Source organism: Chenopodium quinoa, unplaced genomic scaffold, assembly GCF_001683475.1.
Source record: "Chenopodium quinoa cultivar QQ74 unplaced genomic scaffold, ASM168347v1, whole genome shotgun sequence".
Classification (NCBI taxonomy): domain Eukaryota; kingdom Viridiplantae; phylum Streptophyta; class Magnoliopsida; order Caryophyllales; family Amaranthaceae; genus Chenopodium; species Chenopodium quinoa.
This window is the reverse complement of record NW_018744874.1, coordinates 3,102,989-3,119,009: the sequence shown is the minus strand read 5'-3', so window position 1 is coordinate 3,119,009 and position 16,021 is coordinate 3,102,989. Positions and strand designations below refer to the sequence as shown.

The 16,021-nt window shown below is 30.5% G+C and overlaps 1 protein-coding gene across 6 annotated transcripts in view; it reads left to right on the top strand.

Annotated features, from left to right (window-relative positions):
• LOC110705230 overlaps positions 1 to 16,011 on the top strand; it is a 44,584-nt gene extending 28,573 nt beyond the window's left edge. The window contains exons 1-4 of one of the 6 annotated variants that reach the window (XR_002508054.1): positions 8,512 to 8,679; positions 10,400 to 11,577; positions 13,565 to 13,628; positions 15,701 to 16,011. Coding sequence is in view for 4 of the 6 variants with exons in the window: in XM_021883089.1 (XP_021738781.1) it covers positions 10,425 to 11,540 (1,116 nt within the window). In the remaining 2 variants the exon portion in view is untranslated. Of the gene's footprint in view, positions 1 to 8,508; positions 8,680 to 10,399; positions 11,578 to 13,564; positions 13,791 to 15,389 lie in introns of those variants that run through there. The other 5 variants (XR_002508053.1, XM_021883090.1, XM_021883087.1 and 2 more) reach the window with 5 other exon arrangements.
• The last annotated feature ends 10 nt before the right edge of the window (positions 16,012 to 16,021 follow it).

Sequence of the window (16,021 nt, the reverse complement as noted above, 5' to 3'; positions counted from 1 at the left end):
GCCGTTGTAATAGCTCTACCTCTTAGAACATTAGTGCTGAATTCGTTGCATTAGCCTACTCTATTGCAACGGCAATTAAAATACCGTTGTATTAGCCTTTATTAGGCCGTTGCATTTGATCAAAAATGTAGTAGTGGGTGAAACCTGATTGACCCTTATAGCCCCGATGAAACCTAATTAAAATTGATAAGCCTTGATCATACCCGATTGACCATAAAACCTAATTAAAACTTATAAGCCCCGATCAAACCTAATTTCCTTTGATCAGATCTGTCAAACTTGATTAGACCTTATGAGACTTGAAATCCAATTGAAAAGTATAAAATTAAGAGAGAAAAACTTATAAATAAATTAAAATAAATAATTGCATATTTGTTATTAAAGTTCTAACACTAAATATATTTTCAAGGTGTCAATAATAAACATTACTTATTCAGCTTTACTTATGATATGTCGGTTTTTTCAAGTTGTGACACTTTGAATCAAAAGAAAAAAACAACTTTCACAAATTTAATCAATTTTTTTATTAATTTATTTATATCCGTTACTTTTTAATCAAATTTTTTAAAATATCTATATTTATTCTATAAAAAAAAAGGAGATGGGAAAAAATTATCAATGATATATGGTCCAGGGTTTGTTTTATATCTCGAGATCAAATATGTTAAGTATTAGGAAAATCAATACCTATAAAAACATCAGGGTTTGTTTTATATCTCGAGATCAAATATGTTAAGTATTAGGAAAATCAATACCTATAAAAACATTGTTGTTGTTGTTGTTTATTATTATTATTACTATTATCTGGTTTCCAACAATTTTATTTATATGTGCTAGTAATTTCCTTAAATCTTATTAAATTTATGAACTCTTATGAAATCTGATTGGAACTTATAAAACCACATTATAACTAATTGAAAAAAATGAGAGCGGATTGAAATTTATTACTACACTTAATCAGACCAGACTAGACCAGACCAGACCTGATTGAAACTTATTAAACCTTATGAGAAATGATTGAAACTTATTAGACATAATCTGACCTAAAATGACTTGAAAAAGAAAGCAGCCTAATTCATGACATACATGCCCCCAATATATCGTGAACCCTCGTGCTTATTCCACCTCTCAGATTTTTCTATTGCTTTCCTCTATCCCACTCCCTCTCTACTATCTTGGCGACTGTCACTGTTAGGGCTGTCCACATTTCGGACAAAAATCCAAAGTCCAATCCAATCCAATCCAAATAAGCAATTTGGATTTGATTTTTGTAAATTTGGATTGGCTTTGGACTCAAAATTTTAAAATCTTGGATTTTTAGATTGGATTTGGACTGAAAATTTTGAAATCCAAAAATCCAATCCAATCCAAATAATATATATATATATAGGGGAGGGATCCAATGAGAAGAATCCTTAAAACGAGAAGTGTGAAAAACATTCTAAATCGTTGGATTTTGGATGGACGGTCATGATTTCTCGCGAATGTGCATAATTTTTGCACGGATGTGCATAATTCTGTGATCGGATGTGCATAAATTTTCATTGGATGTGCATAATTTTCATTCGTGGAAAAATTATGCATATCCGATAAAAATTTATGCACATTCATTCTCAAATTTATGCACATCCGTGGAAAAATTATGCACATTCACTTTAAATCATAGTCGTCCATCTAAAATTCAACGATCTAGATTGCTTCTCACACTTCTCACGTTAAGGTCCCTTCTCATTTGATTCTAAATAAATAAATATATATATATATATATATATATATATATATATATATATATATATATATATATATATATTAATGTAGTATGACTTTTTTATGTGTTAAGTATATTTCTTAAGACTTATTTTAACTTATTTGTGTGTCTTAATGTAGTATGACTATTGACTTCTATAAATTTGTGTGTTTAAAGTTGAGTATTTTTGTTTGTTTTTTTTAAAATTAATTCGAATTGGGTCGGACTGGATTTAAACTATATAACCTTAGATTAGATCGGATCGGATTGGATACAAACCAACTTTAGATTGGATTTGGACTAGAAAATTAGAGTCCAAACTCTTATTCAGATTGGATTGGATTGGATTAGGGCTAAATCCAATCCAAAGTCCAAATAGACAGCCCTAGTCACTGTGACCTAAGGCTTGACACCACCAAACAATATCACTTCCTTCCTCATCCGTTCGTGCTTTTTTTTAGTTGTAAGTTTCTTAAACCTTTTTTTTGTGTGATTTATATGGGTTGTTTTCCAATTGAATTGCCCTAAATTCTGAATTTTAGCTTGTTATGTGGTGTTGTTTACTATGTTTCCAAATAGCTAATTGATATATGACAATTAGGGCAAATAATTGTAACTTTAGGTTCGAGCCCTGTATTCTGTTAATTTTTAATTGCTTTGTTCATGTATGATTTAGTTTGATCAATGTTTTCTACTTTGTTATGTGATATAATGTTGCTTACTAATTTCCAAAAAGCTTATTTATTTATCTGAAATGGACAAATAATACTTTAACAACACATTTGGTTGTAGGTAATAAAAAATGATAATGAGAATGAATTTGTATGTAAATTTGGGAAGAAAATCGATGTTCATTCCCATGGGAATGTCATTTCATCCCAAAAAGACCATTGTTCTTTATTTTTCATTATCGCTCGATACCATTCTCCCAAGTGGTATTGAGTGGTAATGAAAAATCATGAAAAACATAAGCTAGATAGGCAAAATTATGTCCCCATAGAGAAGTTTGAGAGTAGATTATTCTCCATGGAGAAAAACTTGTGAGAAGATTGACTTTTAATAGAGATTTGAAGACTTCTTCCCTATTTAAATTACACTTAAAATCATTTCCATCCTCACTATTTAATCCCAACTACCAAACGGGTCGTAATTGTTTTTATTTATAATAACTAATGCTTTGTTTCGAATGTGAACTTAGTTCTATACTAGATTCAAATACGGTTAAAATTATGAATTCTAACAATTAATATTATTAGTATACATTGCACCAAAATATTATTAGTATACATTGCACTACTCGCGCCTGATAGAAAATTGCATTTTCTTTGAACTAAATCTTTTATTTAACAAAGATTCCTGAATCATGGAATCATAAAAATAATTTATAACACAAAAACTACAAATTATTACATAGTTAATAAAGCTGCAAATTATTTTTAAATGTTTAAAAAGACAATAAATCATTAGAATTTAATTAAATAAATAAAGAATTAAGATAAAAATTTCAAATAGACTTGAAAATTTTTAATAGTTTTGTTTAGGATTATGATATAAAATTTAATAAAATTTAAAAATACGAAATATATATATATATATATATATATTTAAAAACTTGATATTCAATTTTAACCATCCATTTTAAATCCAAGAGCTTAGATTAACAATTCTCATTTCTTAACTAAATCTCTGGATATATTCACAAATTATTTAATAGTTAATAAAGACACAAAATATTTCCAAATGTGTGGAAAAACTACAAATCATTAGAATTTAAATAAATAAATAATGAATTAGGATAAAAATTTCAGTGGATTTTGGGTTTTGAATTTCGGTGGTTTGTTTGTGGATTTCTAGTGGTTTTTCTAGTGGAATTCGGTGGTCTTCAAGGTGGATTTCGGTGGTGGTGGTTTGGTGGATTTGGAGATGGTGATGGTGATGGTGGTGGTGGCGATGGTGACTCTACTGTGATGGTGGTGGTGGTGACTGTGAAGGCAGTGGTAGCGGTAATAGGTGGCATACCAGCAATAGGTGGTCAAAGGTGAGAACACGATGGTCACAGGAGAGAGACGGTTGAAATGGGCCCCACCGTTAAACCCACCGTTAAGTTTAACGGTGAAATGAAGAAGTGGTACCTATTTTATAAGTTTTACAAAAAGCATGGTATTTACATAAAATAAAAAATGTTTGCGGTATTTATTTTAAAATTGGGTAAAAACCTTGGTATTTATTATTAAAAAAATCCAAATTTCAAATAGATTATGTATTTTTATCAAGTTAAAACGGATTTCAATTCTTAATTACATAGTTGTAGTATGACACATAACCTATTATTAACCATGCGATTCATGAATTAAAAATTAAATAAGACAATAATTACCTGATGTAATTAATTTTTTAATAATTAGTCAAATTTTAAATAATCATATCCAAACTTGTTTGGTTCGTGATGATGCATACTTTCCAAATTTTTATTTTTGGACAATTTTTTTTATGCTATGTAATATAAGATATGTATTAATGATTGTAATTGTATCTCACAAATTTTGAATACAACTATGTACCAATTTTCAAGAAACAAATGAGATATTGTAGGATTAAAATTTTTCCGATTTAAAACAAATTTAATAAAAAAATATTTCTCTTAAAATTATACAATTACAATTAGATTTTCTTGTGGGATTATCCTAATTCTGAATTAGGATTTTTTTAATAATTTAATTGAAAAAAATTAATTTATGTTGTATGATTATATATATATATATATTAATTATATTAATTATATAGTTTAAAAGATTTTTGTATAGAAATAAGAATGTATTGAGGATTAAATGTATTTTCCAAAATAGAAATTGGATTGTTTTTAGGTTGGAATTAATTTATTTTTATCTCTAGGTTGGAATCAGGAGGTGTGGTGTCCACTTGAATTCCCCTTAATACGACTCAAATAATTTCTAATCTTCAATATGTAGTAAGGGTCTAATTGTAAATGTTAATAATTTTCCTCATCCTATTTTATCTCAAGTATTTCTTTCTGTATGATAAAACTAATCTCTTTGAATCTCTCCTTCCATTTCCCTTTTAATGGAAGTTTTTCCATTTAGTTATTGGAAATCAACAACATTGAATCGTGGGGCAAGCAAATTCATAGTCTTTAGAGAGAGATGTAGGTAAGTTTGAGTTCGATAATTGTTGAATTGAACTATATATACGAAGTGTATCTATATACATGCATAAATTGAATATTGGTCCTATAGTTATAGTTAATCTATCCAATAATGATGTTGTTGATGCAGTTGTAAAAAAATTTAATTTTTCAGTGAAATTTATCTTCATTAGGGAGGATATTCAGAATTAATTCAGGTTTGCAAATTGTATACTCCATCCGTTCGCATTTCCATTTTTCCTACTATTCACACATAGAAGGAATCTCTTACGTATCTATCAATATATATAAAAATAAACATAATCACGTGGGGTCTTAATATTGATATTAAAGATATAAAATGTGCATTGGGAAGCGTATGAACATTAAATGCACAAAAACTCATGAAATGGAGGGAGTAAATAGTCATGTTTTTTTCAAATTCTAGGTGAATCATTGAAATATTGTAAATAAGAGAAATTTTGTATATACCTATAAATGTTTGTAATCAAACCATCAATGATGGAAGCAAAACAACCTCGTCATTATCTTAGATATTGATCCTCTGTTATAAATTGCTACTCTATTGCTCAATGCCCTATACACTATCACTTTTTATCTCTTCAAACTTCAACCCCATTTACAAGTAGACATTTGATAACAATTTTTATGAAGAAAAATCCAAGCAATTCACAAGCCATTGGTGAGTTTTACATGCAACTGGTCCTTTTCATAATTTGATTTTCTTTTTGTTATTGCATTAATCTATTTCAGAATTTTGTGTTCAGGTGTGTTATTAAGATTACTTTCGATACCTTCATTAATCTTATTCCATTGCTTTACTTTGTAGTGTGCGCTTATGGAACCTTATTAGCAAAAGTTTGTAACCCCTAATAGAGAGTCCAAAAATTAAGGGTAAAACAAAAAAAAAACTCGCAAATTAGTTCAACAACCCACAAAATCACACACGCAATGTTAAGCACGCATCGCGTGCATAAAAAAAGCCGGTAGTATACAATTAGAATTAAGGTTGTGAAAAAATTGAACTTGCGCTGATTATTATTGTCGAGTGTAATTTCCTTGTTGGGTCGATTTATATTGATATGTGCATTGTGCTTTATTTTATTTTGGCACATTTTCACTTCAATCTATTTTTATATTGTTTAACTTCATTTTGGTTTTACTTTTGCTAATTTTCCTTACTTTTCTCCTTTTTATCCCTTTTTGGCTTTTTTTCTTTTTTTTTTTTTGACAGGCCTTTTTATCCCTCTTTGTTCAATCTATTTTCCTTTTGACTTCACTCATATTATAATGCATTATTTTTGAATTTTTTTTGGATTAAAACAAAATAAGGATTAGGGCCTATTTACTTCAAATTAAATTCAGTTCAGTTCAGTTCAGTTTTAATCGGTTCAGTTCAGTGCAGTTCAGCTCAATTCAGTTCAGTTTTAATCGGTTCAGTTCAGCTCAGTTCAGTTATTTTGCTAATTATTTTGTTTTACATAATTATAATAATAATAATATTGATAATAATAATAATGATAATAATGATATTAATAATGATAATAATAATAATAATAATGATTATAATAATAATGATAATAATAATGAAGATGATGATGATGATGATGATGATGATGATGATAATAATAATAATAATAATAATAATAATAATAATAATAATAATTAGTAATAGTAATAGTAATAGTAATAGTAATAGTAATAGTACTAATAGTAATAGTAATAGTAATAGTAATAGTAATAATAATAGTAATAATAATAATAGTAATAATAATAATAATAGTAATAATAATAATAATAATAATAATAGTAATAGTAATAATAATACCTTTGATGTCGTAATACCGTTCGGCAAAATAATAGTAACACAAAACATTTACTAGTTTTCATAATCGGTTAGTTCTTCGTCTTCTTGTTCTTGTCCATCAAAACTTTTTTATTTTTATTTTTACGGTAAGGTATACGATTTGTTTGTTGTTTGTTAGTAATATATTTTATGTATATTTTTATTATTAAAAAAAATGGGTAAACAGATCGGGTTTGGGTCCTTTATGAGGACCCGATCCACGTCTATTTTTTTAATAGGATAAAGATCTTTAATTAAATTATTAGTATACAATTATTAGCGATATTTTTTGATTTAAAGGGTTTAATAATATATTAGAGCTATAATTAGTTTTTTTAGAGACATTATGAATATACAATTTTTGCACATCCGTTTAATCAACCAAAATTTGATATCAAAATATATAAATTAAACAAACAAAACAAAAACTATTAGTAGATTTATTTTGAACTTCGTTTTATTTTTCTTAATTATTTGTGGATTTATATCATTATTATTAGTCCGTAGTTACTATGTTAATTAACTAAGATATATCATTAATCAATAGTTAAAAATATTACTCCAAAGTTCAATATTTTAATTCAGGTCAGTTTAGTTCAGTTCAGTTTAATTCTAATTAGTTCAGTTCAGGTGTTTTCAGCTGAAGTAAACAGACCCTTAGGGCTTGTTTACTTCAGCTTAATTTCAGTTCAGTTTAGTTCAGTTCAGTTCAGATCAGTTTAGTTCTCAATTTCCTTCTCTCATAAACAATGAATTTCAGCTCAAGCTCAGTTCAGTTCAGTTCAGTTCAGTTCACTTTAGTTCAATTCAGTTCAGTTCAGGAGTTTTCAGCCGAAATAAACATGCTCTTAGACTTTTTTTTTCAAATATTTTTTTTTTCAAAAATAATACGGAGTACTCCGTCCGTCCCAATATGTTTGCAACATATTTCCTTATTTGGGTGTACCAAAAATGTTTGCAACATTTGCGACATACTATATTTATTTACCCAACTTTATTATTTTACAATCACATAATCTCTATTATATAAGGGAGAGTAGGGGGTGGTGGTTGGTGGGTACCTGAAATTACAAACCTACCCTTACTAATCCTTCATCAATCTTTATTTCAGTAAGGTTATTTTGGCAAATCGAATATAATTATAAAAACGTGAGATTACACTACTACCCCTGGTAATCATTCCTCACTACTTATTTGAGTAAGGTTATTTTAATAAATTGAATATATTATAATCACGTGAGATTACACTACTACCCTTACTAATCTATTTTCACTCTTTAATGGTCAATATGGAAGCAATCAAATTAGATGATTTCAATCAAGCAACTTCATAATATGACTTCATTTATAATAATGCGGGAAAAATTAGATTGTGGGAAAATAATAATTAAACCATAAATTACATCAATTATCGCTCAATAAACCAAAAATAAAAGGCATTTCTCAATCATATAAACACAATTGTTTTCTTAGCATAATTAACTTAAACTTCTCTCTCATTATATAATAGAGATTCAGAGATAATGTACTTCGTATAATTCTTTTACACACAATATATCACACACGCATCGCGTGCATAAAATTCCAGTATTATATGAACCCCACTATATTTGTCTCTCCTCCACTTAACTACTACAATCACCATAAATCTTTACACTACAAGACAAAAAAAATAAAAAAGTAAGCTCCTTCTCTTTGTTGCAAACAAAGAAAGACGGAGGAAGTACTTGGTAAATAAATAAAAAGCATTTAAAAATATAAAAATTAGATTGGCATACACGTCTCTGAATCTTTGATCCGTTCCTCATAAGTGAGAGTCACCAGTCACCACTAACACTAATTAGGGTTTCGAACTTCGGCAGTCAATGTACGGCGGGAAGTGGCGGCGCTGCACGAGGTCTTCAATTCGCTCGACAATATTAGGTGAATTAAATCAATCTTATCTCAGGAATCATTGATTTGATTGCTTTATGTTATATATGTTGAATTGCTGGATTTGCTGCTATTTTCTAGTTAGACTTTAGAGATTAGGTTAATTTTCATCAAAATAAAGAAAGCAAGCAGATTCATCATTCACAATTTCGAAATTCAATTCATTTGTTAATTATTATCATTTATTTATAATAATCATATTGTTGCTATGTTGATAAATTTATCTTATTGAAGATTAATTTCGAATCCGACCTTGTCTGTAACCTTGTTTGCCTGTTTTGCTTTTGGTTTGCTACTCTTGAGTTCCCTAACTTTTCTGAAACACAACTTAATCATCATCTCGAAATTCATAGCGAAACTTAATCGTTGATTTCAGAATTTTTATTGTTGTCGCTTTGTTGATTAATTTCGACTAACTGTTTCATATTATTGCTTGATAAAGTGTTTATTTTCTGATATTTGGGAGTTTTTATGAAATGGGCATGAATGATTTTGTGGGTTTTGATCGTTTATTTTCTGATATTTGGGAGTTTTTATCAAGTGTGTCATGTTTATAATCTGATTTTTGGGAGTTCTTATGTTTTAGGTATAAATTTACATGTGATTTTTGATTTGATTTTTTGTTTGGGCATGTCCCTGCCAGTTCTTTCTCCTTCAATTTTTACTTTTACTGCTGCTCCATCCAACCTGTCCCGTTTCAACCTTTACACTTGCATTCTTGTTTGGTTGTATGATATTGAGTTGATATTGTTTGGTACTTTGGCTAACCATCCGTAAGCTTTTGTGGTTCATCTGTTAAACTTGTTAATCTGGTTATGGTTATGTTTTTGTGGTGTCACTCTTATTGCAAAGAGAAATGTTTGTGTCACCACCAAACTCGATACATTTTCATCTTGTGATTGATAATTGATGGTGCCACTGGTATTTAGAATTAGGATTAAATTTTTTTCTTTTCAATCCTAATTCTATCATTTTTTCTTTCAAACCTAATTCTATCATTTTCCTTTCAATCCTAAACCTGCGTATTTTAGAGTTTTATAGGATTGAAAATAAATATGATAGAATTAGAATTGAAAAATTAAAGATTAAGATCAATTCAAAAAAATATTTTTCCTACGTGGCGTACTCACTCTATGCTTTCGAAATCGTATCATTTTAGAATGTATATATTGATTTATTTTTTTGTAAGGCAATATAAATGATGTATATCATCTGTCATCTGATGTAATAGGAACATGAAAGTCTGAAAACCCTAATTTGTATTCATGTCACAACATTAAATAAAACTGTAGTGGGAATGAATTTTATTGAAAAAAATAATGATATTGAAAGAGGGAAAAGGTAGGCAAATGAGAACCAAGAGTATCACCATGGTTAACATAACACGATGAAAGAAGAAGATTGCAAATAAGTTTTCATATGAATGTATAATGTAACAATGTGGAGAAATGAAGAAGCTCGCTCAATAACCTTTTAATTGAAATTTGATTGAGAAGGACGAAAAGCTAAAGGCAATTTTGTTTGGAAATTCTTGATATGAGTAATATCTAAATGTGTGCGATAATAGCCCAAATCTAATTCCTTTTGCCTTAGTATACTCAGACATCTAGCTGATTTGGGTCAAATCCAACATTTCAAATGTAATGACTATTCCATTCCCCTGTTTTATCTCTAAAGCCAAACAAAAACTGATTTTATTTTCCATCAAAAGTTACTCCACTCTTGTGCAGATCAGAATGTCTTCTGGAAGCTTTAGTGAGGGTTCTTCATCATTGTTGTTGTCATCGAGGCGGGTGGAAAATACGGTGTTCTTGTTCATGACTCATAGTCCATCAAATCGTATCGCTCACACCTTCTTCTGCTGTGACATCCCTACCAACTTGCCTAATGATGAAGTCGACTTCAAAGATGATTTAGAAGCGGAGAGGCTAAAGCCAATATTGGAGTTTCCCTCCAGTGAATTCCCAAATTTTATGACGTGTACGCAGCTTGGGTCCTGTTTTTATTTTCTGGGTGGGCAGCTCCTTCAGATGGGTACCAATGTTGAACAGATATATCCTTCTAATGTGTATATGTTTAATGCAACTACAATCACAAATACTACTTCTACTCATCCTACCCCATTAGAGTGCGGGATGAGGAGTGGGAAGCCTCGTGCTTGCACGTTTGTTGCAGATGGAAAGCTTTACGTTTTGGGTGCTTTCCAAAATATCTGTGGCCTGGATGAAAACTATAAATCCATACAATTATTTGAGGTCTATAATCCTGAAACGGGCAAGTGGCGGAATCTGAAGGATCCTCCCGTGGAAAAACCACTACACTGGCGTATCCCCTCGTTTGAAAGAGTGTCTGAGTCTGGAGACAGCCCTTACTATCCCTACACCCGCAAGGTGGCTTTGATTGGTCGACCAGCAGACTCTCGTTGTACGATTGTGCTCGAGTTCAATCTGGACACTGAAGAATGCACTCCAATGAGGCAGATGATTCTGTATCTGCCTTTAGGTTTGATAATGGGTGACACAGTGTACCATCTTGGCGTCAGAGGAATAAAGTATTGTCAACCTAAAAAGACGAAGATTTTACCAAATCATCCATGGATGATGGGGGAGGAGTTGTTTACTTTGCCAGGAGACCCTTGTTTTTGTGGGTTGCAGAATGCTTTTTGCCACCTTGGAGACAAGCATTTCTGCTATGTGAGTACTGAGCTTGTTGGCCGCCGATGTTATGGGGGTACTCACCTTTTTATCCGAATGGGTGTTATTAGAGTTGTACAAGAGCAGGATTCATCCAGGTCTGAGTTGCTATATTCTGCCAAATTTGATTACGAAGTTGAATTTTGCCTGTTTCAATAATAGGTTTCCCTTCATTGACTGCTATGGGCTCTACCTTGTAAGTTGTCTCTCTCTGCCCCTTTATTTCTTACATGTCTTAGATATTGTGTTACAATTATGTGGATTGTGTATGCGTAGTTACCTGAAATATTTTGTTTTAAACAAGAATATGTGTTAGATAAACTGTGTTTAGTAACCATTCCGCGAGAAACATGTTATTATTTATTTTATTATGAGTATTTTGCAGGGATGTACCAAGAAAATAGGGCATTTTGTGGGGAACTACCATGGTAAATTTTTTTTGTGGGGAAGTACCACGATATATTTAAGTTTTGTTTTAAGGTACCAAGAGGCCATTTTCCGATGACAAAGTCAACTTCCCAGCCAGTTGACTACTCTACTTACAACGATTTGTCTTAATTATACCACGATTTGGCTAGTTAACTACTCTTTGTAAGCTCACAAGCTTTGTTAGAGAATAACACGAACCAAAATTAAGACAAATAGTGGTAACTATAGTAGTCAACTAGTCGGAAAGTTGACCATTTTACCAGAAAATGAACTACTGGTACCTTTAAACAAAACTTAAATTTATTGTGGTACTTCCCCCTCCCCCCCCAAAAAAAAAAAAAAAAAATTTACCCTGGTAATTCCCCACAAAATACCCTATTTTCTTAGTACATGCCCGCAAAAAACTCTTAAACATTCTAAAGTATTGACTTTTTCTCTCAGGTCCAAACTTATTCATCTAATTTGACAGTAAGGGTCCTTGTGACCTGATAACTTACTTTTTTCATGTTTTGAATTTCATTTGCATTATCTCTCATTATTGTTATTGTTGAGTCTTGAAGTTAGTTTGTGATGTTATTTGGACAGTTTTCAAAAAGAAAGATGGCGGGAAGATTCAATTCACAGTTTCTTATAGTGTGCTTGTGTTGATTTGTTAATAATGGTGAGGCATAAATTGTGGCACTCTCAGAAAGTGTGAAGATATGACAACAATATATTTGGTGAGGAAAGCTTTATTGAGAGAAAGATAAATGAAAATTTTCATGACTTGGGAAGAAGAAAACAAAACCAAAAAAAAAAAAAAGGATAAAGGAAAAAAGAGAAAAAAGAAAAGGAATGTAGTAAACAGAGGGTAAAAGGATTTAATGATTAAGGCCATGCCTGGAGTAGGGGTCCTGTATTAATTAAGTAGTAATAAAGGTCAAACTAAGGAAAATATAAGTCGATAGAGGTGGTGATAAAAAGAATAAAGCGGTAATAGTTACCCTCCATTCCCCTTGGGTAATATCTACTCTATCTCTCCCTTCCCACCACCAAGTCACTCTATAAAGATTATATTGTGATGTTTGATCCAATATAGTATCAAGACGAGTTTTGGATTTCAAAGATTCTATTTAAGACTATACATGCATACATGACATTATTTTATTGGTTGTAATGTTCTTTTTTTTTTTTAATTATAAAATTAACAATTGTTGTGTCTATATTGAAATTTGGGGATGAAGTGCAAAGATATTGAGTCTAATATAATTAAAAGTTGGTGGAAAATTGATGTGGCGGAGTGTTAGTTTTAGGGATAAAGTTACTTTAAAAATCAGAAATGACAATTATATACTTTCTCCGTTTTTTTTAGATGATACATTTTGCCACGGACTCAGACTCTTAGGCATTTTTTCAAGAGGAGAGAGATAGAGAGTAAAAAAGGTGATGATCCATGTGGGTAGGAAAGATTTAGAGAGAAGGGAATGCCAAAATAGGAAATGTATCATCTAATTTAATATTGTCAAAATAGGTGTATTAACTAATAAAAAATGGAGGAAGTAAATATAAATTAACACACTTGTTTATAAGTGATTTCCTTTACATCTATAAAAATATTAGGACTTTCATTCTATTATTAGTTAGTATTATAGAACTCCTTGCCTAGATTTTGTTCTAGTACTAGATTGAGATATATTCTAGTTGCTTTTCTTAAATTTATGTAACGGCTCCTATTGCTCATATACATTCATTTATTGGTTCCACTTGTGCTCCAGGACAAGGAGAGCTAAACTAGATGTTACCCACGCTTGCCCTCCCTAAAATCATGGATTCTATAAGGTTCAGTCTATTGTTCTTATGTTGCCTTGGTTTTCGAGTTATGTTTTACCTTTTGCTAGATATACAAGTTACATATCTTCAATGGTAATTAAATGTATTTTACTTTTGATTATGAGACAATTTGCATATGAAAATGTTTATCTTTTGGTTTTAGTTGTTTCATTCTATTCTTACCATAATCCATTATGATGATCATTAATAATTTGGAAATTTGTTTAGTGTACAAAAATAGAACTTTAACAAAAGGTGTTTCATACCCTTATTTATTAACAATTTTTTATATCATTAACTAATTAACAAAAAATTGATTACTGCATAAGTAATGACCAAATTTGTCAAAATACAATGACTAATTTAATCTCTTTTAACCACAAATTATTGTTGAGGTTCAACCACAAGTGTAATATAAGGCATGAGCATTGAGTCATTTACTAAGGTTTTTGACATGATAATTTAGCAGATGATAGGGTGAATGTTGAACATTTCCTTATGTTGAAAGATTTGCAACCATTGTTTTACATATCCCTTGCCTGCTAAACTTAGGAATCTTGAAGTTATGTGAGAATAAAAATGCTAGTTTAATTGTTTGTTTCTTTGTATACTCTTGCGCCAAATGTGGTGGATTCGATTTTCACAATTGACCTGGCCATATCAATCTGCATATCAATCTGCAACAAGAAAACTTGTTTAATTAATTAAATTATTCATTATGCCATAATTAGATTACTTTACTTAGATTTAGGTTTTGCTTATGAAGTGAATTTCAAAAATTATTATTCCATATATATATATATATATATATATATATATATATATATATATATATATATATATATATATATGTTTTCAAATAGGTATGAGGCAAGGCAGCAGGTGGGAATAGATGCGGCGAGTTTAACATAAAATCCATCCCCACCTTGATGTGTAATGATATAGCCCAAGAGGTTTAGATGATTAAACCCAATTTATTGATTAAAAGATAGGAAACTGAAAGAATTCGTTAAAGAACAAATAAAACAGGTTCGGATTTATTGAACAATTTGGGTTTGTAGTTGTTTTTGTGTGAATTTGGTAGTTTAACTTACAATTATTAAGACAAGCTATAAAATTTAAAGGTTCTTAACATTCTTTGAGACAAACTACTAAAATTGTTAAACTAACAAGTTTGATGACAAACAACTAAACTTGAGAGGATGTTTTAACGAACAAAACGAAAGAACAAGATTGATTTAATTTTTAAGTGAACGTGATTTTTCTCATTGATATCAAGGAGTATTTATACACTTGCTTTACACACAACTACTTGGAAAACTCTCCTAAATTAAGTAGAATAAGATCGTAAGAACCGTGTGAACATAGCTCAGTAGCAAGTAAGATATTGCCCCTATGTGCTTCTTCGGAATAAAGCCAGCTTGAGCATCATTGATAACCTCTCAAATCACTTGAGATATGAGGATCTTGGATATGAGCTTATAAACCATAGTGCAACAGGCAATAGGCCTAAAGTCTTCACCATCATTGGATTGTTCACCTTTGAAACCAAGGTCAGAGTAGTGCAATTCATTTTCTCATTCATTCTGCTAGTGTTGAAGAGGTTTGGTTTATTTTGTTTGAATCCATTTAAATTCATTTTGATTGAAAATGCTTTGTTTGACTCCATCACATTTTCGCTTGATTGCATTTGCATTATTTGAATCCGTTTCACTTGTACTTTATTCCATTTGCTTTGTTTGAACTCATTTAACTTCCTTTTGATTGAAGGTGTATAATTCTATTTGGTTTGAGGAATCCGTCTCACTTCTATTCGATTCCAATTGCTGTGTTTGGACCCGTTTCATTTCTACTATTTGATTCCATTTGCTTTTTTTTTTCTTTCCTTGTTGGTAAATAAAGGATTATATTAAGTACCAAAATGTCATTATACAACCTAAGAACTTTGGAGGTTCCAAGTAAGGACCCTCTAAAGGAAGGGTCCTATGCATGCTCAAATATATAAAACTCAACCTTCTGGATCTACATTGCCTTCTCTTCTTCAAATGGCTATGTTATCTGAAATTTTCAGTGAGTTACAGGTGAACACTAAGCAGTGAGGACCGAGAGCCACAGAGAAGTATTGTGTGCCTCAAGAAACAGTCTTGAGTGAGACACAAAGGTCGTTACCGTGTTTTCTTTTTCTTTCTTTTTTTCTTTTTTTTCGTGTGGGCAGTAATTGTCCTCTAATACATGATTTAGTTTTTAATACAAATAAAAGCTTTTGTTAAGTCATTAGTGTATGCAATAGATAAACTTCCTAACATATCCCAGCATCCCTCTGTGGATTTCTGTAAGCACGTACTGTGGTTCTATTACTGTAACAGTTTGGTAAAGTGATGTATTATCTTTATTTTGGCTGT